The following is a 25,915-nucleotide window of genomic DNA, read 5'->3' on the forward strand; positions in this document are numbered from 1 at the left end:
TGGTATGTTAAAAAAACAAACAAACAGGTCCTACCACATGAGGGGCCACCAGCACTTCAAATAAAGAAATACTGGCTTCATATTTATTAATATTTCATGGTTTCTAATGTATCCATATTTGCATAGTTCATAGCTCTGCCACAGGATTGTAGGCTTCAGGCTAAGCCCAGTGCCTCCTAGAATGGGCTCTCAACAAATATGAAAAACCAACAAAAAAAACCCCTCTATTCTCCTAATATCAAGTGTCATCATACTCAACCGATTTTAAAAATATTTATAGTGAAGTTATTCTATACATCTATATATCATGTAAACATCTATACATTATTTATATTATTATATATAAAAGTACACATATTCTAAATATATATAGTTTCATATATTTACACAAACTGCATATACCTATGTCCTTCCACTCAGATCTAGAAACAGAACATTCCTAGGGCTCTGTAAGCCCTTTTGACCTCCTCCCTGTTACAACTTCCCTTCTTCCCAAAGATCATCACAGTGTTACCTTTGAATATCATAGATTACTTTTGCCTGTTTGAAATCATGCCTGAGGTACTGTTCTATGTCTAGCTTTCTTCACTCCCTGCCATGATTGTGAAAGTTGCTTATGTTGCATTTGTAAAAGAGCTGGTCATTTTCATTGCTATATGGTACTCCAGTATCACCTGGTTTGTGGATCTTTTCCAGTTAAGTCTTTCTAGTAGGTCATAGTAGTAGTTCATTGTAGTTTTAATTTGCATTTCCCTGATGACTAATGAAACTGAGCACTTTTTCCTATGCTTGTTGGTCAGAAGACGAAGGAGACTTCCAGCAAGGAACCTGAAACAGGGCTCCATCCCAGAACCCTGAAATCATGACCTGAGCCAAAGGCAGCTGCTTAACCAGCTAAGCCACCCAGGTACCCCTTGCAAAATATTTTAGAATTAGTTTGCCAGTCTCTACCAAAGAACTTGCTGGAGGATTTTAATGAAATTGTAATGAATTTAAAGACTGAACTTGTTTGTTATACATTCAAAATGTTTTTTTCTCCAGTAAATTATTTTCCATTACTTCATAACCATTTTTTGGTTATTGCCAAATATATAAAATTCATAATATTTGGTTTCTTTTAAAGGATTCTCCATAACTAGACTAACCCTATTATGTCTTTTTTTTTCCTTTGGCACTGATCCTCTGTATAAGCAAGGAGAACCCCCCACTATCTTCTACCATGTTCATTTGCATTACCTCCTCCAGGCTTTCTTCACACGTGTTTATATTTACAGTGCCTTCTGCCCACTTCTGTTGCCACTACAAATTTTTTAATCTGTGCTTCTGAAAAGACCTGATAGAGTTTCCTTTATCTATTTCCCATCATTGTAACCTACAATCCCATTGCTGTTTTTGCACAACATGTTGGTAATTCACTCCACCCCTAAAGCACATTTTTAAACCATATATTAAGGAGAAAGTTTGTTTTTTTCAGCTGTGCATGTAGTTGGTGCTCAATACATCTAGTTGACTTAATTCTAACTCACAATAGATAAAATCGGTATCTGAATCATGAAGCAACCAGGAAGAAAAAAAAGCCACCTCCTTTAACCTCAGTGGATTTGACCAATCCAGTGTACAGTGAAATCACCAGCTTCTGTTGTAGGCTCACAACATTCTAAAACAGCTCTCTGAATGTTCTGCAGTAAGGAATAAAAGGGTTTAGGCATCTTAGAACTGTTGGTTTTCATCCTCTTAGGGTAAAGCCTCCCTATTCATATGCTTCAGTTTACTCTCAAGGGAGAGTGGATGTTTTTGGAAGGTAGCTATAGTTTTAAACTTCAAGATCCAGCAGCTAAGCTTACTGGACATGGGGTTTTCTTCTGAGGTAAAATGTTCTGAAATCAGATAGAGAGAGGGTGATTGTATGACATTGTGAAAGCATTAAGTGCCACTGGTTGTACACTTTAAAGGAGTTAATTTTATGTGATTTGAGTATCACTTCAATTTAAACAAAAAGATCCAGCAGTCAAATATGTCTTTACTCCCTTAACTCTGTCTCAGCTGGTAGCCAGCTGTTGCCTTACAATATCTGACTTAAAACTAAAATAAAGAGAAGAAACACACATCTTTGGGTTTCTGACTTGTGTTTACAATGAGGGTATGTGCATGACACTTCTGTGGTTTAGAGAAATACCTTGGGCTTCTCTAAAATGACTCACTCTAGGGAGAACATAAAGTTAACGTCTGATTCAACACCAAAGGTAAACATGAATTTCATTGTGATTTTCAGAATTATCAACATCCACATAGCTCGTTTCAAACTTTTGAGTTGTCATATATATTGAAGAAGAAACAATAACAAAATTACCTCAGTGCTCTGCTTACTATCTATCCATCACTGAGCTTAATGTGCCAAAGACAACACATACCCATAAAGCATTAACTGCCTATGACTATGAAGGTCTCTATGACAGAGGGCTTATCACTTAGAACAGCCACAAGTGAGCTTATGAACTGTATTAATGTCTTAAAATTAGATCTACCATACAATTTAGAGAAGATAACAGGAAAGACCCAGCACTCCACCCAAATTCAGTAGATTTAGACAAACGTTTAGAGGATAGGAATTAGGTTAGCTTTTTAAAGAAACATTAGTACTTCCAAGAAATACAATTTAAGTGTTTCTACTAATTTTTAGAAAATATAAAAAAGTATACTGGGCTTCCTCATCCACATTTAGCTGGAACTTAGAAATAGTAATTCTACAACACTTCTTGGAAGTTTTAAAATACCATTCCAAAAGCTAAGAACCAATTTAGACTTTGTGATACCATTAGCTTTTCACGTGGGCAGCTCTGTCCCAGAATTTGTAGAACATAGGTACAGATGGCAAAAGTAGGTCAGATGGAAAATTTTAGATTTGCAATTATATGAAAAATAATACATTATATATTTTTTGCCTCTCATCATAACATTAATATAATTGTTAAATTCAAATGATGGGTAATCATCATGGAATTAGCTACATCTCACTGCTAGAATTGTTTGCATTACCATTCTCAATTTAGAAATACACAGAAAGTCAAGGGGTTGGCCTTAAGTATTAAAAAAGTCACAGATTCATTTCTAGCACTTAATACTTAGCATCAATATACAATTTTGAGTTTTCTCCATTAAAACCCTTGAACAAAATAATAATTTTGCTCTGCATTGCTTATGCATGTTTTCACACCAATGCCAGAGAGGCAGGGGGTGGTAGCAGTGATTGGCAGCTAATTTGCATTTTCAGTTAGGAACTCTGGAGTGTCCGGACAGACTACCAGGATCCTCTTTTATGCAGTTTCTAAATCCTGGGGGATCTAGTGAAGGGTCTTTGCAAGCTGTTGTCACACCTGGGACACTAGAATGATGAGCTTTGAACAAAGGCAGAGATGACTCAAAAGTAGAAAGTGTCTAAGTATGTAAACCCTTCCTCTGGAGCACGTGCTCCTGATAATATGAGTGTGTGACACTCAAATTCATTCTAATGCAGCCTTTGGACAACTTATGCCAAATTCCTTTTGAATGTTTAAAGGAAAGCTGTAATCAAATGGAGGTAAGTTGTCCTCCCCCTTTAGGCACACTGAAGCAAGGGGCTGGAGGGCAGAGGGGCAAACAGAATTCCAGGAAGCACACTGGCACTCCACAGACAACACTTCAGATGACAAAGAGGTGATGGCAGTTGACCATCTGAAAACTGGAGTAGCACATAAAGAGGACTGTGGCACTTGGAAGGAAACTGCACTGTAGTAGTCACCAAGGTCCCTGACTGTCCTCATGTTTGGTTTGGTCCAGGTAAACAAACACTGACTTTCATTTTATATTTTTACAGCACCCTTCCCAGCCAGACTATGAATGACTTTGGGATAGCAGAAAGCCCCATAGAAGGCAGTGTTACCAAAATAAGGCCTAAAAATGGGTGCTATACACATTGGTCCCTTGTAACTTAAGAAGTTACAAGAGCGTCAAAAACCTGAAACCCCTAATTCTCAATATGTTGTCTCTAGATGAAATGTTCTTGTTTTGGGGTTATACTGTAAAGTCCTATATTGTAAAAGAATGGAATTATCAATAGACCATACAAATGGACAACCAATGTATTCCAAGGTTATCCTGGGTTCCAAAAAAAAAAAAAAAAAAAACAAAGTACAGAGTTTCACTCTTAAAGCTAATAAATTACTCAGTATTTGACAGACAAACATCTCATATCCTGCTTTTATGGCACTTAATTTGCATCTAAAAATACTTTCTTTTCCTCTGCCTTTTATAGGGTTATCCCATGCTCCTTCATTCTGCTCAGGATCAAGTAGTATTTCAGTGTCAGTGAAATATGAGTCTCACTGCATATTTAGGTGAATACCTCAATACCTCTAGCTCCTACTTATACCTGATTGTATATTAATAGTACACTTGATCATACTGCTAAAGCATTGACTAGATCTTAATATATGCACTTTCTCAGCATGCATCTTAAATTGATGCATTCTTAACACCTTTCCAAGTTAGGTTAATGTAATCATCCCTATTTCTCGTGTAAAGTTAAGCTTTCCCTCGTTTATATAACTTTTTAAAAATAGATTCAAGTCAGGGACAACTGTAAGATTATAACTTTGAATCCTTACTCTTCAACTGCCTTTGTGTCCACTTAAGTCTGAGAATTATTCTCTAATGATAATGGGAAGCTGCTAAACACATGCTGGCTAAATTTCTTAAAACAACAGTCACCACAGAAGGAGGATGCGGGGTACATTTTATTCCTACAACAGTTCACAACAACAATAGAATGATGTGGCAACTATTAGGAAATGTACTTTATGTGATAAACATAAAGAAGCAAAGCCAAGGTATGCAGCTTTCTTTAATTAAGTTCAAGGTCTGAATTTCTATCTCTCCCTCTTAGATCCCTCCCTGAAGCAGTGGTGGGAACAACCACCATTTGGAATATTGTTTACTCTGTAAGAAATGATATAATAATAATTAAAAAAAAAAGGTCAGTCTGCTCTCCCAAAAACATGCTTGGCCACTTGGCTGGCTGATTAGTCACAAGAGTGTGCACCTACTTAATCATGCAGGAAACTGAAGTCATAGCTATTTTTACCTGATGTTCAGCCATCTGGCTTTCTGGACTCCTGCCGTGCTCCAGACTCTCACTGAGTTTCATCTCAATGGCCTCCATCTTTGTGGAGATGGACTGTAGGGAGTCCTGGTACTTCTGCTGGCGTTCCAAAGCTTCATAGAGAGTGCGCTGCTTTTCACTTATCTAGAGAAGAAAAGGATATTACCAAATGTTTCCTAGTCCCTTATCTTGTAGATTATGACATTTCTTTCCTCATGTGACATTCTTACCTCTGTGGCCCAACAGAGGGTATTCAACTGTGGACAGTGTGTAAACTCTCTGCATGTGTTTCATAAGACAATTGCTAAGGTAATCTGTGGCTGGTCCACTAAACAATTCCATGTTTCAGAGACTTACCACATTCTTTAAGGTTTCCCAAGAACGCTGCAAATCGTCCAGTTTAGCAGTAGCAGATGGCTCCAGTCCTGGTTCGTAGAACTCCTGAGATGGCAACGTGCTGGGGTGGATCCTTGCGGCATCAGTCTGTAACCTCTCAGCAGATAGTGCTTGGTAATAAGCAATGTCCTGTGGGTACAAAGCCCAGTGTTGGACTCAGGAGGAAAACAGAGTCTAAGTGAACATGCTCTGGGTACTATCTGTCATGTGGAGTAAAGGTTTAGGACTCACCTCTGTCCCAGGGGGCTATAAACTATAGAAGTTAGTATAATTCTTTGAATTTTGGCTTCTATTAAAAAATGAACAGATTTACCAACATTTCAAGTTGTCAAAAGTCATTCTTAGTTTGTATTTGGTAAAATATACAAAGGATTTGAGTGGTACACATGTTTAAAGCTTGATTAACCAGCAGGGCAAAAAAAAAAAAAAAAAAAAGAGAGAATCTACTTAATTTCCTAAAATGTTTTTTAATGAATTGATTATAGTTCTGCATAATTTTAAAATGTACTTTATTTAAATAAAATTAAATCTATGTCATTTTTAAGATATAGCCAGATTTTCAGTATTTGTGAGTTCATTATTCACAGAAATTAATTAAAATATTTTAATATTAAATGAAATAAAATGTAATACCTTGAAAATTAAAACTACTCTAAGAAACAATAAAAGGGATTCCTTCCAATCAGTTCCTGGAAGTACACTAGAAATAATCAAAGTGAATGATGAAAAACAAAACTTTTGAATTTTTTATTAGTTTGTTGGGTTATAAGTAACATTACATATCTTTTAGTATTCATAATAGAATCTACTATATCAAGACATAATTCATGTGTTTTCAATTGTTTCTATACTTATTTATACATATAAATAGAAATTGAACTGGTGAGTAATGTTTATATTCTAGGAATTTCTATTATCAAGTTCATTGCTTTTGCAATTATACTGTTGAAGACTATTATGTATATGAATATAAAACACCTTATTGATAATAATATATTGATAAAAAGTCTTGAAGAAGGTACCAGCCACTGGGGAAATCAAAGTAATAACAAGAAGGGGCTGGTGTTTGGCAGTCTGTACAAGAACAGATGCAGGATTGTGTACTAGGAGGAGTTCACTCAGGAGTCTGACACCTGAGGAGTCAGGACAAATGAGATTCCAGGGGAAATTCTCCTCCTAAGTAGCTATACTCACATCTCACGTATCAGCTCTCTCATCTGTACAAAACTGGAGAGTTCTGAGGATTAAATAAAGTCGTATTTGAGTGGCCATGAGGCCTTCTACCTGTTTTGTTGTTGAAACTTCTGGATAAGTCCTCAGCCTTAACTTATGACACTGGCTCCTCTTCATTTGTCATCCTGTCACCATCTTGAGTAGATTTCCTTGCTATTCTCAAGTCTTTGCCCCACTAGTTCACCCCATTCATCCTGCCCTACTTTTACCCCACTTCCATCCTCCACCCCTTGAACATGATAGCCTGTCATCACTGAATTGGTTCACCCCATGTGCACTTCTAGCTATGTCTAAAGTTACTCAAACCCTTCTCTTGCCAACACCTTTGCTTCCTTCTCCCCTTAAACTCTGCTTTACCCATCTGGAAAATCCCAAGCAGTACTCAATCCAATTTTACTTTCCAGAGTGCATGCGTGTGCATGTTCAGGCACATACACATACACTCCACACACACGCACAGACACGCAGCTGAAGCCACTGAGGAGATACTCCTGAAACTTCTCAAGTTTCCAAAAATCTGTCTATTCTCAGACTCACCTTTATCTTAACACTGTCAGTTTCCTTGCTTAAAGATAACCCTCCCAACGACTCTCAGAATCCCATCCACCTTCACTTTTTCAAGGACCTTGGTTATTAATACCTTCCTCCTCTCCCTCTCTATTAACCTTTTCTCCAGCATATAGTCAAATATTTTCAATCTAAAAACATCTTATTTTTGTATTTTTCTTACAGGATATCACATAATGGAAAAGTCCACAAATCACAACATGATGAGTCATCACACATGAACACACCGTTGTGATGATCATATCTTCCTTTTCTCCCTTTCACTTGATAATCCAGTTTCTGCAAATGGCCATTTATATTTGACAATGTTCACTTTTGATCTACTTCTAAATACTCAGTTGAACTTTGACTTTTGTGACTCTTTTCTATGAAACAAAATAATTATTTTCAGCTATTTTTCTGCCTGATCTTTCAGAAGTATTCAACAACTCTGACTGTCCCCTTTTGGAAACACTTTCCTTTGAATCTGTTTTCCTTCTAGCTCCAGTCATTCAAGCTTTCTCTTGTGTAGTTTGTTTCTTCCACTCACTCTTAAATATTGGTTATTTATAAGCTCCACACTCACATATTCAGTTTGTACATTTATAGCTTTTAGGCTCTTCAAACTCAACATTTTCAAAAAAAGATCCAGGATGAGAACTGAATTTAGGGAAAAAAAATAACATTCTATCCACCCTGCAATAAATGGAACTTCTACTCATCAAAGCACTGGACCTGATATTTATTCTCTATTTCTTCTCTCTTTTCACATCCCTTGCTTATTTAGGATGAATTCTATTGACACTTATCCTTGCCACAGCACTGGTTCAAGTTCTCCTTAGAGCAACAACTTCCTAATTCCCAGGCTGTAAACTGGCAGCCTCTAGGCTGCCTCTGGCTTGCATACATTTAGCTTGGCTTATGCAGTGTATGAAATTGTTGAAAATTTCATCGAAGTAGAGAGACTCTTATAAGAATCCAGATTCATAGCTCCTTTTGCAAACCAGGAGGTACATAAGACTGGATTCTGTGTCCACGTGGCTACAGTAATTCTAACTATAGACTTGCTGAGGGATCCTCTTCATTCCTTAGCCTGTTTCTCTCATTGACATCACCAGTCCTAGCCAGGCATCAGAGTATGCAATTTCTGTCTCTCACTAGCTTCTCTGGCTCCGAATTTGTCTATCTCTCTTCTACTACTTACATTGATCCAGAATGACCTGTTCTAAAACTTCCTTCTGTACATAGCTTCTCTCTGTGGTTACCTATTAGCTTCTGGATGAACATCAGATTTTTTTGTGTGTGTGTCATTCAAGGTCCTTCATGATGTGTTTCCTTCACCCCTCTCAGTTTCTTTTCTCCCCCACTCCCTCCTCCAAATCTGGTTCTCTCATTATACTGATAATTATTTGCAGTTGTCTGATGGGTCATCCTCATTCCAGCCAGCATACCTTCTATATGTCCTTCCTCCTGTCTGAAAAATTTCACTTCACTAGATCACACCAGCTGCCTAACTTGTATTCCCTCCCTAAAGCTTTGGGTGCCATCTTTGACAGCCCCACTCCCCGAACTCCAGGGTCAGGTGCTTATTCCAAGACCACACTCACCACGCAGTTTTCCCATTGTCATGGCACTTGTTCCATTTTGTTGTGATTACTCGCCTGCTTTCACACAGACTGTGAACTAGCTCTCTTAAGACCAGAGTGAGCTTTTTATCTTTGACTCTGAGCATGTCTTAGGGTGTTTGCCAAATAACAGTCAGGCATATGTGTCCATAATGAATCGTATGTGTAAAACCCTTTTATAAACTTTATTATTTTATATACGTGGAAGGTCGTACTATTACTGTCCACAAGGAAAAGCAAAATGTTGCTTTAAATGTAAAAATTTTAAATTAAATACTCTTTTATAAATAAAGAAGCAGCCCCCCTCCCCGAAAAAAAAGCCAGAATAAAACAAATGGGTTGTTAAAAAAAATTTTCTTTCTGGTTCTTTTGTACACGAATATGTGCATGTGTGTGTGTCTGTGAATGTGGATGTGTTTGTTTATTGGTCAGGCCAATTAAACAGGAATGACAATTCCTGGTTTCTTAAAAGCATTTGAAAATATGTCACCTTCTGTAGATGAAGAATTTGTATCTATTTGAGGACTATATAGATTCAACAAAATAAAACAATCAGTCTCATAACTACTAAACAGAGGCACTAACTGGCCTAGTGAGGAATCATCCTTAGAAATATGTCTCTTGTTGCTTTGTGCCTAAGTTATGAGAGTTATTATCTATCCAGTAGATTCCTAAGGGAATAAATTTGGAAAGCTATAGCTACTATTTTATTAACATTGTCCAGGTTAAAAAGTACTTCATGCTACACATCACATTTAATTTTCAAAATTTTGTGAAATGAGGAACATTGTTTCCTATTACAAATGAAGCTGCTTAGGGACTTTGCGGGACCTTTCAGCTTAAAGGGAAAAGAGCTGGCACCCATTCTGAGCTTTTAACCTGGGGCTTGCCACTCTTCCTGGTACAAGATTGTGCTTTTCAAACTTTGACTTCTGTTGACTCTACCGAGGAACCCAACTTTGCTTTGCTTCTGCAGCAAATTTGGGAATTGCCTGGTTATTTCTAGTCTCCAGGAAGCTAAACCATTACCACATTTCAGCTAATAGCTACTGTCAGAGGCAGAACACACTGACTGTGGGGTAGGGGCGTGGGGGGAATCAGTTAGTTATGTAATGAAGATCTACTTACAGAAGCAGCAAGCACAAAACCTTTTTTTAACAGCTGCAATTTTATAAAGCGGTTGCTTTATTTGGCTGCCCCTTGAAACAGTTGTGCACATTCTGTACAGTATTTTGAGTCTGAAAAGTGGAACTTATGGGGATTCGAAATGTCCTCCTCAGCTTCAGAAGAAAGCCTTTGGCCATGTTGTACTATTTATTCATTTTCCTCTGACTTATATTACTGTACAAGAATAACATGTGGCCTTAATGATAGAGTTGATTTGTTTGAACAACACCAAGCATAACACATTTGCTTCTTAAAAGCCTCCTCTGAGGAAAGCCATCTGACAAAGACATTTTTTGCCAATCTGCAATATCATATAAAAGAACATTAACAATGTGATTTAATAGATGCTTTCCTTTGATGGGGAGGGGGTGTCAAAATAGACTTAAAACAAAAATCTCACTCATGCTTTTAGGATGTGATTGAGTTTGACAGTTAAGGTAACCATAATAAAACATTCACATATTTTATCATTCACAAGACTTTTTCACATGTACGTTGAAAGAACTTTATAAGAACTATCACTGAAACTACCTTAGAAAAGGCATATTCTTCCCACAGAGTTAATCTCAAGGCCAATGTTTACTGTTCAATTTGAAAATTTTAAGAACATTGTATATTATAGGGGTAATGTTTTTCCTATACAATAAACAGCTGACCATAGCCAAATTTCTCTGATTCTAATAACATCTGTGACCACACAGAAGAACACAACGTCAAATAATGAGTAATATGTATTTTAAAAAGAGAATTTGAAGAACAGTTCCCTCCAGAGTGCCCTGAACTTCTCCCTTTTTGTTTTTAGTTTCCTCTCAACACTTCTGTTATTATTCATCCCACATCCACCTTTCTTTTTAGATTACAAGGTCTTTGAGGGTAGGGGCACTGTTGTCTTTTATATTACCTATCTGGGACCCCACACAAGATTTCATGCCAAGCAGGTGCTCAGAATGTGTCTGATGAATGAATAAATTGATAATTTCCTAGAGCTATATACATTTTTACCAAGATAATTGTTTTATCTAAAATTTTCATCAATTTTATTTTCCTCCTTTGGGGGAAAAGGGCTTTTTTTTAATCACAGAAATACCGTTTCAAATGCTTCTTCTTTAAAATAAAAATAAGGGAGGCCTGGATGGCTCGGCGGTTGAGCATCTGCCTTCTGCTCAGGTCGTGATCCTGGGGTCCTAGGATCGAGTCCCACATCAGACTACCTGCAGGGAATCTGCTTCTCCTTGTGCCTAGGTCTCTGCCTCTCTTTCTGTGTGTCTCTCATGAATAAATAAATAAAATCTTAAAAAAATAATAAAAATAATTGTGATTGATTTGTAAGACAGCCTATAGAACATGTACTCTGTTTAATAATTCTTTCTTAATAATAAATCTCTATTCCTTTGAACACTTACATAATTTCATAGTAATGTAATTAAACTTTTATAAAGTTATTTGGCTAAAGAAAAAAGGAAAGTATTACTTAATGTGCATTAAAAATTTTTAGCTATTGTAAAAGCATATTTTTATTTCTATCCAGTATTTTTCATGAAAATCCTGTGACCTATTTAATTTAGTACAATCTAAATTTAACAGAATACATGTTAAAAGGCACCACATAGCAAGGTATTATTACCTCCACTGTATAGGAAACAGAATTTAAGATTACTGATTATTAAGATTAGTAAGTAAAGAACACGAGTCTACTGAGACATTCCAATAGGTACACTGGCAGACACCCCTTAAAATGGTTGACAGTAAGTAAAGAAAAAGTATAAATCGTGAGCAGAAGCTTTTCATCTTCAAAATCTGAGCTGGTAAATGGTAAAACCATGTTTAATGAATGTTAAAATACAAATAGATATGTTATTTTGCAATAGTGACACAAATATTTCATTTTCTGTTAGGCTGCAGTACTCCATCGCAGACAGCTATCAGAAACTAAAGCCATCATGCCTTAAAACAGGGCTTTCTCCATCTATAATTTCTGTGACCTAAATTTTGCTCATCTCATTGCCAGCAGCCCAGAAGTGGAGCTGATGTGCTGAGCCAGGAGTAGTGTCCTATGACAATCACAGTTTGTGCAATTTCACACCTAATGGTAAGTCCCTCAAAGTCTAAGATGCACACCCACAGTCTATTAAGAACAGAGAATGGAGTTCTGCAACCATCCAGAGATTGTAACTAGAGGAATTCCAAATGGGTGGTACCTGGTTAACAGAGGCATCTGCATTAGCCACAGGTGAAGGGGAGCGACAGGCAGGTGGAGAGGAAATTTCACTGTTGGTTCCCTCCTCCCCAGACTCCTCCGTCACAGGTGACAGCAAAGTGTGACAACGACCTGCAGTCATCTATCACATAAAATGTAGCCCAAAGGACACAAACGTCAGTTAGCTATGTTAACAGAAGACCTAGTCAGGCACAGGTCAAAATGAAAGTCATAATATAACAAAGGTTAGGGATACAGAGACCCATACCTACATACAAATTCTGTGTTAGTATTTAAAAGTTTTGTCCTCAAGTGACTATGACTCTAGGGATCATATGGGAGAGAGGGTGTATATCACAATAAAGACTTTTGTTCTTGATTATTTATTTTCCTTTCCTTGAGGTGTGTATCTTTATAAACAAGTAGAAAAATCACGAATTATAAAAGCAAGGGAAGGGTCTACAAAATAAAACTTGGGTCTTTTGTGGACATCTCAAATTCTAAATATTCTAGGGAGATAAATGCACCCAAAGTAATATTTTGCCAGAAGAGTCCAGGTATGATTATATGCTACCTGAGGCACAGCACACATGTATGGAAAACATACAGCACTGGAAAACATTTTAGTTACTAAAATAAGTCATGCATTATAGATACAAAGTGATAAGCAAGTGATATTGCAGAACAGAAATTAATGGAACCTATTTATTCTAATCCAAAGCTAAACTTTGGGTTCTCAGTTTTCTTATTTTCCTAACAATACCTTTTCTTCCATATTTTATTGAATATCTGTACAACAGAATACACAAACATGTCTAGTCGGCCAGTGTTTTAGCTTGAAAAACACACAAAAATATATATATACAGGATGATTCTCCTATCCCCCAGAAAAACTAGAAAACTGTGCAAAGGAAATTTTTTTTAAGCTCAGAGGCTTTCAATATTATTGTTTAATTATAAACAAATGCAAGGCCAACCTCTGGCATATTAAATAATTCAGCCCCCTCAAGCAAATAGCTTCATTTTAGCTATCCCTGTTTACAGTATGAAAAACTGGCCTTGGCCCAAAGGTAGTCAGAGTTAAGGAAACTGTTCTCTCAGTTCGAATCTTCAAGAGCTAACACTGATCCCTAAAAGTCACGAAGAGGGAACCTGGAACCACTGGCCAGGCTGCGGGCAGAAGGGAGCGCGCTGGCTCCCAGCGGACCCGGCCTTCACCCTCACTTACCATGACCACAGAGGGGTGGGCCGAGGTCGCGGGGAGGAGCTCCCTGTCCAGGTCCTCCGTCCCCTCCGCCAGCCCCTCCACCTCCGTGACCGTCAGCAGCATGGTGGCATGCTTGGCTTTCATCGTCAGCATCTTGCACTTGGAGTTCAAAGAGGCGATCTGCTCCTGGTAGCCCTTGATTTTCTGAGCCAGCTCCTGGGGAAACATTTCCACCACCGCCCCCCCGCCCCCCAACTGTGTGTCAGAGCAGCATCAAAAGGAAACACAACTCGTAGCGTTCATCTTCCTCCAGCGCTGGCCAATGAGATCGCAGAGCTGCGCCAGGCGGCAGCAGCAGCCGCGGCCGAGGCAGGATGTGGACGTGCGAGCGCAGGAGCCTGTCCGCCGCGCCTGCACCGCAGCCCGAGCACCGCGCAGCCGGGCCCGCAAGAGCCGCTGCAGCGCGGGAGACCAGGGCCCTGGGCCGGGGGATTCTAATCCCTGGAGACGCTCGCCGCGCAATCGGGAACTTATGGAACATTAGGCACTGGCAACTTTCTTTAAAATGTCTAAAGAATCCGAACCCGCCAGATGGTTCATGCCATGGAAATGAGGTCATGTGATGACTAAAACTGCAAAAAATGCAATGCTCAGCTCTTACCATACTGAACATATCAGATAGAGCAGTCATCTGTTAAGGGGCAGCGTCTCAAAAGTAACCTGCACCTCAATTCCTGTGAGCCATAGAGGTTTTTTTTGTTTTGTTTTGTTTTGTTTTGTAGATAAGCTAAATATTACATAGGAAACCCTAATTTTTTTATCTTGATTACTCCCACAATAACGTTTTGTACATTCATCAAATTTTCCCTCATGTACTCCATCATGCCTCACATGTTTCTCATGTTTCAAACTAGAGCTTTGAACTTGAAGTTCAGTTCAAATTTAATGTCTTTTAAACTCATCTGTTGTTGAAAAACTTGTTTTAAGAGACAGAGGTTTTAAAACTTTTACCAAGAGCTTATTGAAAATATATTCTGGACAGCTGGCAGCTCTCAAAAATCTAAAATATTAAATAAATAATCTAAAATGGTAATTCTAAAACATTAAGTTTATACTAAAAGATATATACATGCTTAACAAAAAAGATGTATATTTCAAAACATTAATCCTAAAAGTATCAAACCATTAATTTTTTTCTGTTCCTTTTATTTGGCTCCTTTTCCTGAAAAACTGTCATTTCGTGTTTGTACGAAACATATTTCGCAACAAAAACATTGAATGTCAATGTCTTTAAAAACGATAGTGTTTATATACATATATGCCCATATATACACACTGGGCACATATACATACTTCACCTATATGTATATATGATACAAATACTATCATTTTAAACACATTGACATTCAAACTAGAGCTTTGAACTTGAAGTTCAGAAGCAAAATAACAACAAACTGGTATATATGATGTATGTGTATGTACAATGTATATTTATGTGTGTATATGTATATGTGTATGCACACAGACACACACATATATAATTTAGTTTCTCCCCTCCCAGGCAAAACTGACTAATGGAAGGAAAAACCTTGCAAAACTCAGCCAGTAGCCTGTCTTCTTGATTTCTTCTATAGCACAAGAATTTTTAAAGCAAGAATTTAAAATGTAGAAATCATCACTTCTTTACCTTTTAGAGCTGTGGGTACTTAATTAAACCTAATATGGGTTTCTATTTTTAATATTGATTAAACAGTTGGCCTAGTGCCTAATACATGGTTACTCTATTATAATTAGTTGGCATGCACATATAGAAGACATCTACCAATCAGTGGACTCCTTGAATACTGTATTTTCATAGGACAAATCACTAAGCCTTCTTACAATGGCTTGCCACACTGGGTAGATTTGAAGAATCTTTGTGAAGTAGCATTAATTTTAGTCCTTCCCCTTTTCTGGTTACATGCATGGCTGTGTCCCCAACTGCTACACCCTGCAAAGGTGTGCCCATGCTGACAGTAAACATCCATCTCCTAAATTGGAATTCTACACTTTATTGTGTATAAAACTCATTTGAGTTGTTTGTTAACAATGCAGTTCTGTTCTCTACAAAAGATTGTGATTTACAAGGCATTTTATACTTATCCCCTTGGAGAAACAGCTCCTTAGAACTTCCTTCTGCAACAATAAAACCTGTCTGTATCAGAATAACTGTGGGTTCGTTATTAAATCTGCTAAATTAAAATGGAACCCCACTGGCTTAATGTGTTCTCCATTTTCAGAAAGCACATATATTTTTAATTTTTACTGGATATTTCTGAAAATGATGGTGGGAATTTCAGATTCAGTGGCTGTTCTAAGGAAAGCTGCCCTCTGTGGGCAGTCTCCTGCACTCAAGAGAAGGCCTTGTACGTAAGGTAAAAAGCAGGGAGGCCTGACTATTCTTATGATTTAAAAGCAGCAAGATAATTTTTTCAGGTTAAATGCAGCATTTAAAAAATTACAGAAAAAAGTTAATTCCTTAGACACATACATATATTGTAAATAATTTATCAATTTTTGATAAATTATCAATTTATGTCATTATTATAATCAATTATTTTTATCAGTTAAAGTTATCCTAGATGCTAGATTCACCACACAGTTGAAATTCTATTGAAAGCAGACTGAAAATACAGGAAAAAGCAGTCTTCCACATTTTTATGTTATCGTAAATCAGGCTATCTCCACTCAGCACATTCCTTCCTGTGTTTGTTTTATATATACAATGAATCTCACACAGGACTATGCCATTATTATTATGAAAATGTATCCTAAATCACCTGACAGAACTTACAAAAGTCTACACTCCTGTTTAGAACTGGAAAGAGAAAATGTGACAAAATGAATGGATCACAGAACAGGAGCCTGGAGGATAGTCTACAGCTGATTGTGCTCAGAGCCAGCTCTGTGACCTTGGATAAGTCATTTATTTTCTGGGCCATCATTCTTTTCTTCTGTGAAATAAGGTAGCCCAAACAGTTGCTACTGCAGGGGGAAAAAATCATGGAATTTGAAGCAACAGATACTGGCTTAGAATCTGGTTTCTATCAGTTACTAGACTTGGGAGCTTGGGAAGTCACTTTTAAAAAAATCAGTTTCTGTTTTCTTATCAGTATAATGGTGATGATTAAAAAAAAATCCTTGCCTCACAGCATTGATATAAAAGATAATGTAACAACTTTATAAACTGTTTTTTTTTTTTTAAAAACCCAAACTGTAGTAACGATAATTATTGCTATTTCAGACAAGGTTTTTAAAATATGTACTTTCTGTACTCTGATAGAATGTTGTTACAACAAAATTCTGGATCTTCTGAGGTTAAAAATAGTTTCAAAATTAATTTTTAATTATAGTCTAATACATAGTCTAATGTATGAATTATACAAACAGTGGTTTCAAATATTTGCTTAACATATTTTCATTTGACCAATGGCATAAGAGAAATCAATGGTTAACATAGATAATAGCTATGGTGTAGAAGTAAATGTAGGTGGGAAGTTTATTTATGTAATTTTATAAATAATATATAAATGTAAGTTACTGATATGTTGGATATTTCAAGAAATTAATTGCATTTGGAGCGCAGGTAGTGAGACATTTTATCCTTCAAAGGCAACAACTGAATCTTCCGAGAAACTCACTATGATATTTGGTTTGAAAAAATAGTTGCTCTTATGACAACAAAGTTAAAATGGAGCAGATGAAGAATAAACTAAATATCCACCTTTAGCCCTGAGAAATTAGACACTCTCCTCTGTCCTGCTGCTTCCCTGATTCATGATGCTATGAGCCAGTTCCTAAGGGAAAGAGTAAATGTGACCCAAATAGGAATTGACAGGTCAGAAGAAATTCACTGCTAGATATCAGTGGGCCGAAACACTGAAAATCTATGATCTCTGAGACCAAGTCTATGCAAGGGGTGTTCAAATCCTAAGTTTATAAGGAAGTTATAAATATAAGAAAGAAGACATATTTGAAAATGGAGAAGACGCCAAAAACTTGACCTGAAAATCAGCAAAACAACATGGGCCATACTGATTGCAGTGGAAGGGACTGAAGTAACCTCTATTTCAAAGAGCAAATGATTTTGTTTTTAATATGAAATATCTCTTTTTTGTGAAGAGGTCAATCAAAGCAACAAGGCTGTGAGCACTGCTGTTTCTAGCAGTCTTTGAATACAGAGCAGACCATGTGTTGGTATAAATAACTGTGAGAATTTGGGGTGCAGGAGACAGTTGATGGATCCCAGCTAAGATATATCATCCCAATATGTAAAGAGGTTTTGGCCTCAAGGGGAAGACTCAGGCTCCTGGGTCTTGGAAAACACCAGCAAGAACAGGTAAAATCAGTCAGAGAGGATGCCCAAGAACTGAGCACACTATGTGCACAATAGGGAAAACTTTTCTCTTAGATTCACTAGAAACCAATGACATAGTCTAACCAAGCAAGCACCTTGCCTGTGTGCCTGTCTCACCTCATGCCGAGAAATCTGGGCTTGCAGCTCCTGGATGTTACTGGTGGCCACAGGTGTATCCTCGATTTCTCTGTGCGCTCCTTCTATAAGCTCCCGGAGGTGCTGCATTTCTTGCTCATACTGTTCATATTGCACCACAGCCTCCTTTGAAAGAGAAAACAACACATGATTATCTTTCTATATCAATAACTACATGGAATCATTCTGTGCTGCCGTCTACAGTGTTAACTGGTATTCACCTGTGTGTCTGGGAATAACAAATGATGGGTAAAATCCCTGGGTGACTCAAGTCCTCAAATTTATGCAGATATTTCAAAAGCTTCTCTCTAAAATAGTTTACTAAGATTATTAACAGACTCAAAATACCTAAATGGCTAGATCTTCTCTCTTCTCCCTATCCATATTGTCCTGAATATAGCAATGTCATGGTCTGAACAATGTCATGGTAGGAAGCGGTATGAGAAACACGATTGCTTCATTTTTCCATCTAAGAAATACTAAATATATATGCAAGGCACTTGTCTAAATGCTGAGGTAGAAGATAAAAAATGAAGAAAGCATGACTTCTATCCTTAGGAATTTACTATGTAACAAATTACAGGATAATCCAAGGAGCAAGAATAGTTGACCAAGTTGACCATTAACTATTTAATGAAAAGATATGTATACAATTTTTGGATAAAGTAAGTAAAGTATTAGTTGAAAGGAGATATAAAGTGGAGAGTGTCATTTCTTCCTATAAATGGTTTTTCTCTTATTAGCTAAAAAGATTAAGAGTTCCACTTGGGTGCACTTTCAAGGCCAAAAAAAATGCATTTAGTGTATCAATAAGCTGAAATATGAAAAAAGATTCTGTAATATTATGCTAGCAACAAAGGCATTTTACAAGGTTTTAGAGGATTCTCAGATGAATAATAAGAGATAAAAATATATGACTGAAGATAAAATTAACCTTTATAAGTTATTCTTTACTAAAATATATTTCTAAAAGATAGCTTTCACCAAAGGCTATTTTTTATAGAGCTTTCCCCAGGCTTTTGTGGGTGATCCAAATGAGAGCATTTCATCTCCTTATTTTATATAACCACAACAATCTGTCAAATTTAACTTTCTGGATGTGTTTTGATGGCTGAGCCCACACAATGCTAAGAAAAGAAGCCCATGACTCATTTGCTGTTGCTCGCCTGGCACGGGGACTACAAGAGACTCTGGCTGGCACAGCAGTACATGCCTGCATGATGTTGCACTGCTGGATTGCTGTGTGCTGTAACCGGCTGGCCTCCTCCTGCAGGTGCAGAGCAGCATGGCACAGTGGCAAGCTGGTAACCACATCTTCAGGGATCCTCAGTGCACTCTGGCAAATCTGCACAGCATGGACCTTTGGCTTGAGTGACTCCATCTCAGATAACAAATGCTGAAAGTGCGAGTTCACATTTTGTTTTGTAAAAATGTTTAAAAATGTTCTACTTTAACAGCTTATTTCCTAAGCAAGAGACATTTACTAAATTACAGCTCTGTCACGTGTCATAAATATTTTCCAAGGAATTTTTCTTTTTATTTATTTTTTTAAGATTTTATTTATTTATTCATATGAGAGAGAGAAAGAGAGAGAGGCAGACAGAGAGAAAGAGAGAGAGAGGCAGAGACACAGGCAGAGAGAGAAGCAGGCTCCATGCAGGGAGCCTGGCGTGGGACTCCATCCCGGGTCTCCAGGATCAAGTCCTGGGCTGAAGGCAGTGCTAAACTGCTGAGCCACCCAGGCTGCACAGAATTTTTCTTTAAATAATGCAAAGAGTACTAAGACTATAACTGAGTTTAAAAATCATTTTTCCTCACTATTTTCTTCTTTTTCTTCTCCTTCTCCTTCTTCTTCTTCTTCTTTTTTTAAATACATCTCCTTTCTCATTTCCTCTGGATTATCTTTGCTTACCTGTCGATGAGAAAGTTGCTCCTTGAGACTAAGACGGCCCACTTCTGGAGAAGTCAAGGTTGTCTGGGCTTGCTCCAAAGCAACTTGTAAGTTTTTAAGCTCGGTTTCAAATTTTTTCATATCCTAGAGAGTAAAAGCAATATGAATGTTAGTATATAAGCATTTGAAGTTCAAAGTCATCAGAGAATAACATCACAGTCAAGAAGGCGTTATCAGAGGTGAGTACTACTTCTCTACTATAACACCACCGTTAAAAAAAAAAAAAGATAGACTTTCCAATTTGAATTACTATTTTTTTTTTTTACCTTGGCAGCATCTTGGAGATTATGCATACGGATTTTGATCATCTGTCGCAGCTCCTCAGACTCCCGTCCCAGTTCTGCCACTTGCTGAGACATTTTTTCTGTGGAGTACACACTAGCAAGGTACTGTAATTTCACAATCATTGCTTCCAGATTGCTGTGAATTTCTTCAGATTCTTCTAGCATGGTCTAAAGTGAATTATCAAAATTTATGACATTGACAGGCAGACAGAGACATAGGTAATCAATCTGGTGTGGTATAAGACTGTCAGACTGAAAGGAAGGGAGCTGTTATCCACAGTTCTCATAGTACTGTGTAGGTTCTATGTGTCTTACTGTGTTTAACCCTCACACCCCTGTGCCTACTCCCTGCCTATTCTTATCCCCATTTCACAGAAAAAGAAATCAAGGTTTAGAAACTGCCAACCATTTGTCAAGGCTACATGTTATTAAGTATTGGACCCTAAGGCTCATGCTCTATCTACCACCCTAAGCTGCTCTCTGGGGAGGGTCAGGACATAAGTACCCCAGGAGTGTTGATGCTCTGACATGTTGGGTATCTTCATCAGGTTGCTAAGGCTACTTTTTCTCATTTTAAACTCAAGAGATGCTTTTCAGCTCCCATATCCTATGTCTAAGATCTAAGATGCCTATCAATCCAAGAAACAAAAATAACACAAGAACATTACAAACAAACAAAAACTTTTGAACACTGGCTTTAGTAAGACAAAGTGGGTAGAAGCTACTTGAGATACCATGAGGAATAAAATGCAGCCCTTGTCATTCAGGATAGTATCATCTAGTGAGACTAATAATACACATTGTATGGTAGAATGAAAGAGGAGAAATGTTAAAGATGGCAGAAATGAGATGTGCTACTACTTGGAGGAAGACTGGGAGAAGGCACAGCAAAACAAAGATGCAGAGGTGAGTGAGCACAAAATGGGAAGTTACTGGGATGTGTGATGTGTAAAGAGGAGGAATGGGAGCTGAGACATTATTCTTAGGCAATAGATATTTATTTTTTTAGAATAAAGTACAGTTTTTTCCTCATGAGGAATGCTATATATATAATAAAGCTTCAAAAGTATTGAACATATTAAGAAGAAAATAAAATACTCCACAATATGTCAGAGATAACTTTAAGTAGGAGATAACTGTTGTTATATTTGGGTATATTTTTAGGTAATTGAGACCATAATATATGTATAATTTTCCTTCTTTCTTTTCCACCTGACATTAGAACACATGCATTCTCTCTGTATACTGTTTTTGGCTAAACTTGGGCAGCCCCACCTAAGGCAGTCTGACCTAAGGCAGGGATGAGAGAACTCTCCAAAATAATATCTACAGGATGAGTTCTCTCCTGAGCAACTGAGAGAACCCTCGACATGTGGTGTCTGTCCTCCCATGTTCCTGAGGCATCAATCCACCCAACTGCCCAAGTTAAAAAACCTAGGAGCCGTCCGTAGCTCCTCCCTCTCTTTCACCCACATCCAAGAGCCTCCAGAGTCCAGCATTCTAGCTCAATAGTAGCCCTTGCATCTGTCTTCTCTCAACCTCCAAAGAGAGACCTGTCACTCTCTAGCCTAACACTGAAACCACCTTCCATGCTGCCTTATCTTCATCAGTCTGTTTTCCACAGGCTGCTAAATCATTCTTAAAATATAAGCCTGAATTTGTTGCTTGCCTGAAAAATATCTATCAGAGGCTTCAGAGTAGGGTAAAGCCCAAGTTCTCAACAGGCCTTTGGATCTTCTGTTCTTTCTCTATTCTTACCTCTTTGCCTTTTCCCAGCTCTCCTCCACACCTCCTCCTACTGTACTGCTCCCTCCACTGCACCAAATGGAGCACCCCTCACTTTTACTACTGGAATTTCAACACAAGTAGGTAGCCTGTCATTACCTTATGAGGCAGTGTGGGTGGAGCATGCTCCTATGGGCTCCCTCAGCATCTTGATCATCATTTCCTACACTTACCACATTGTTTGTAATTGTCTAGATCTGTCTGTCTTGTGCCTCCTTTTATCAATTCCCTGGGGCAAGAACAGTGAGTATTTTTTTGTATTCTAAGGCCTAACAAGATTCCTAGCTTTGGAGAGAAAGTATTCTATAAATATTTGTTGAATAAATAAATGAGTGCAGGACTGATTTCAAGAAAAAAAAAAAGTTTTGATGGTTACTTTAAAGACTACATTGTACTTTATGATATCCAAAATGTCATTCAGAAAAGTGACTTGACAGTTTTCTTTAAAATTCCACTATAGGGACGCCTGGGTAGCTCAGTTGGTTAAACGTCTGCCTTTGGCTTAGGTCATGATCCTGGGGTCCTGGGACTGAGCCCCTGCTTCTCCCTCTCCCTCTTCCTTCTACTTGTGCTCACTCTCTCTCTCTGAAATAAATAAATAAAATCTTAAAAAAAAATTCCACTATAGTGGGGTGCCTGGGTGGCTCAAATGGTTAAGCAGCTGACTCTTGGTTTCAGCTCAGCTCATAATGTCAGGGTCATGAGATTAAGCCCTCTGTCAGGCTCTATACTCAGCATGGAGTCCCCTTCCTTCCCCCCCTTCCTCCCTCCCATTCTGTTCCCCACCACAAACTCTTTTTCTTTCTCTCTCTCAAATAAATTAACTAAATCTTAAAAAATAAAAATAGAAAAATAAAATTCCAGTATAATTATTAATATTGCATAAAGTATTTTCTACGTTTTGGATTGCGGAGTAATAACTAAGATTTTGGTGATCATGATGCATTTTGCCAATTGTTTTTCAAAACAATTTTAACACTTAAACTTTAGGGTTGAAAGCTCTTTCTTCTTTAAATATGAATCTCAAATAACTTTTAAATGGTATTAATTTGATAAAGTGCTCTCTCACACTCTCTTTTAAATTTTCATTTCTAGATTTCTAATGAGGTTCAATATTTTTCTCATCATTTACAACCAGTTGTAAATTAAGTCTTGTCTTGAGTGGTTTAAGAAAGATTCCAGAAGAGTATACAAGATTGATTAGAGAATACGAAAACTGATTAGCATCTGTTAAAGCATTCCAAGGAGGCAATGAGGCTTTAATCTAGAAACCTGTCCACAGGAATGGAAAAGGGAATGGTTTAAAAGATATGAGTATACATAAATCAGAATAAAAGAGAGAGAATCTAAAATACTTCAGGATATCCATGTAAGTAAAAATCATTCTGTGTTGTATTGTAAGTGAACTGTGCTATTACATACTTGTATCTAATTCAAGCTAAAGATAATAAAAGGATGAAATAATTTCCTGGATGATACAACCAGAAGAAAACTTCCGGAAATGAAGTAATGCAGCCACCTTCTGATATGGACTCTTTGCTACTTTCTAGCTGACCCCCACTTCCTCTGGAGAGCCAGATAACTGAGACCAGGCTGAGTGCTGAGAGTGAGGAGGCACCCACATGGCAGATAGTGTGCTTGATATTTGCACATATGTTAAACCATTTGATCCTCCTAATAATTCTGCAATAAAAGTATCATTTACATCTCCATCTTAATGAGAAAACACAATTCAGGGAGGCAAAAGAGTTTGCTCCAAATTGCACAGCCCTAAACAGCAGAGATTGGTTTTCCCATCAGTCTGAGTCTGAAGTCTATAATCTCTCCACATGTCATATCTCTTCATGGGGAAGAATTTCCCACCATATCCAAGCATCTGATTGTTTCAAAGAAGCTGCAAAAAAAGAAAAACCTATACAGGGCTATTTGGGTCTTGGAGAGAAAAAAATCTAGGGGAGATAGAGGATATTTATTTATATAGTTTTATGAAATCTTATGGGTAACCACTTCCTTTTAAACCACTGGACAAGTCATTAGGGTTACGTTAGCTTTCTTTTTATCTGGAACCTACAATAATTCTACATCATGGCCCTTTAAATTTTCTGCCAGTCTAGCTAGTTAAATCAAATTGCTCCCTTACTCTTTGAAAACTATTTTTCCCAAAATTACCTGATGTAAAACATATTGTTCTCGAAGTTGGTTTGCAGAATTCCATGTAATCTTTCCATGTACCAACACTTTAGCTTTCTCAATCCACTTCAAAATGAATTCAAGCATTTCATTGTATTCTTCTAAATGTGATGCTGCCTGAAAAAATCATTAACATTCAGATAGCAATTGTAAACTCTGCTTCATGAACTAGAAAACAGTCTTCTATTTCTCTTTCTGTACAATAATCCTAGGGGTTGATTTTTATAATATCTGTGTTATCTAAAGGTATCATGAACAATCATTCCCTTGTTGAAAACCTGTCAAGGACTTCCCAGTGACTTTAGGATAAAGTTCAAATCCTTAATATGCTTGAATAATTTGTCTTTTAAAAATATTCTATTTTCTCATCTCTGAGTCATCAGTCTAGTACCTCTCTATCCCTCCTTCTATACTCCACTCTCACTGATTCAGGAGGTGGTAGTGGGGATTATAGCTGCCAAATTTTGGTACGTTTATTTATTTATTTATTTATTGGTACTATTATTTATTATTGCCAAATCCTAATTTGGTTTGTCTGTGATTACAGAAAAAATACATAATGAATTTATAAAGGTGAGTCTACAGTCAACAATTATGAGAGATGTGTGACCCAAACCTATTAAGTAAATGCAAGCATATCTATGTATCTATATATCTATATCTATCTTGTGTCTTACATCTTTATATTTATATATACCTTCTGTCTTATATCTTTGTATTTTTATTATATATAATAATATATATATAAATTATATATATAATTATATATAAAATACTTAATATAAATACTTAAAATTATATATATATATATATATATATATATATATATATATATATATACACACACACACATATATAAAATACTTAAAGGTATTTGAATTCATCCCAAACTGAATTTGTAAAACATGTTAAGGGATGAGTATTCATTTCACAAAATACTTCTCCAGTTGACAAAATATTCATTCCAATAGTCCATTTATATGACCACCTTTGTAAATGAACTTATAATATAGTTTGATATAAAATAAGGGGAAGTTTACATGTAAGTTTTAGGAACACAAGTGTGGTATGAAATAAGCTATTCTTATCATTGTTAATATTATCTTTTTATTTATTTAAAAAAAAAAAAAAGCAAACACTGAATATCTGCCTTAAAGGATTTTGATTCCTGTCCTGGAAGACCTACCTGACTGAGCTTGGAGAGCCGATTCTCAGCCTGCCTAATGGTCTGTTGGTGAAGTTCAGTCAGTTTTCCTATCTTCTTGGCCAGTGGTTTACCCAGTTGTCCATTCTGCTCTGAGAATTTCTGTACTGCTGCATCTAGTTCCATTAATTTTAAATTACAGCCGTCTAATTCCTCTCCTAGCACCTAGGTGGTAATCAAAACAAAAGAACATTAGACTACAAGAAATAAATTCCCCTAGATTTCCCAAGGTCAAGGGTGGTATTTTAAATGATTTTTGTATGCGTCAAATATTATAAAGAATGATTATACTCTGATCAGGTCATTTCTGTTTCTTCGGTTAGATAGGCAGAGCAGGCAGGATGTTTTATAACCTTGGTGTTTATTTCCTAGGAGGCTGAGTGAGATGGTTGTTTTCCTTCTGCCGCACCCAAAAAGGATTAATCACTTAACTCATCAGCAGAGCGAGAACACAGATTTAAC

At 37.1% G+C, this 25,915-nt stretch overlaps 1 protein-coding gene across 14 annotated transcripts in view; it reads right to left on the bottom strand.

Annotated features, from left to right (window-relative positions):
• SYNE1 (spectrin repeat containing nuclear envelope protein 1) overlaps positions 1–25,915 on the bottom strand; it is a 448,999-nt gene that overhangs the window by 149,507 nt on the left and 273,577 nt on the right. For 13 of the 14 annotated variants that reach the window (XM_077897071.1, XM_077897049.1, XM_077897055.1 and 10 more), the window contains 10 exons: positions 25,436–25,618; positions 24,229–24,366; positions 20,257–20,442; positions 19,952–20,074; positions 19,253–19,435; positions 18,022–18,165; positions 13,530–13,724; positions 12,303–12,443; positions 5,495–5,662; positions 5,120–5,281 (listed from right to left, as the gene is read on the bottom strand). In XM_077897071.1, coding sequence (XP_077753197.1) covers positions 5,120–5,281; positions 5,495–5,662; positions 12,303–12,443; positions 13,530–13,724; positions 18,022–18,165; positions 19,253–19,435; positions 19,952–20,074; positions 20,257–20,442; positions 24,229–24,366; positions 25,436–25,618 — 1,623 coding nt within the window. The remainder of the gene's footprint in view (positions 1–5,119; positions 5,282–5,494; positions 5,663–12,302; positions 12,444–13,529; positions 13,725–18,021; positions 18,166–19,252; positions 19,436–19,951; positions 20,075–20,256; positions 20,443–24,228; positions 24,367–25,435; positions 25,619–25,915) is intronic. The other variant, XM_077897078.1, reaches the window with a different exon arrangement.

This window comes from Canis aureus, chromosome 1 (genome assembly GCF_053574225.1).
Source record: "Canis aureus isolate CA01 chromosome 1, VMU_Caureus_v.1.0, whole genome shotgun sequence".
Classification (NCBI taxonomy): domain Eukaryota; kingdom Metazoa; phylum Chordata; class Mammalia; order Carnivora; family Canidae; genus Canis; species Canis aureus.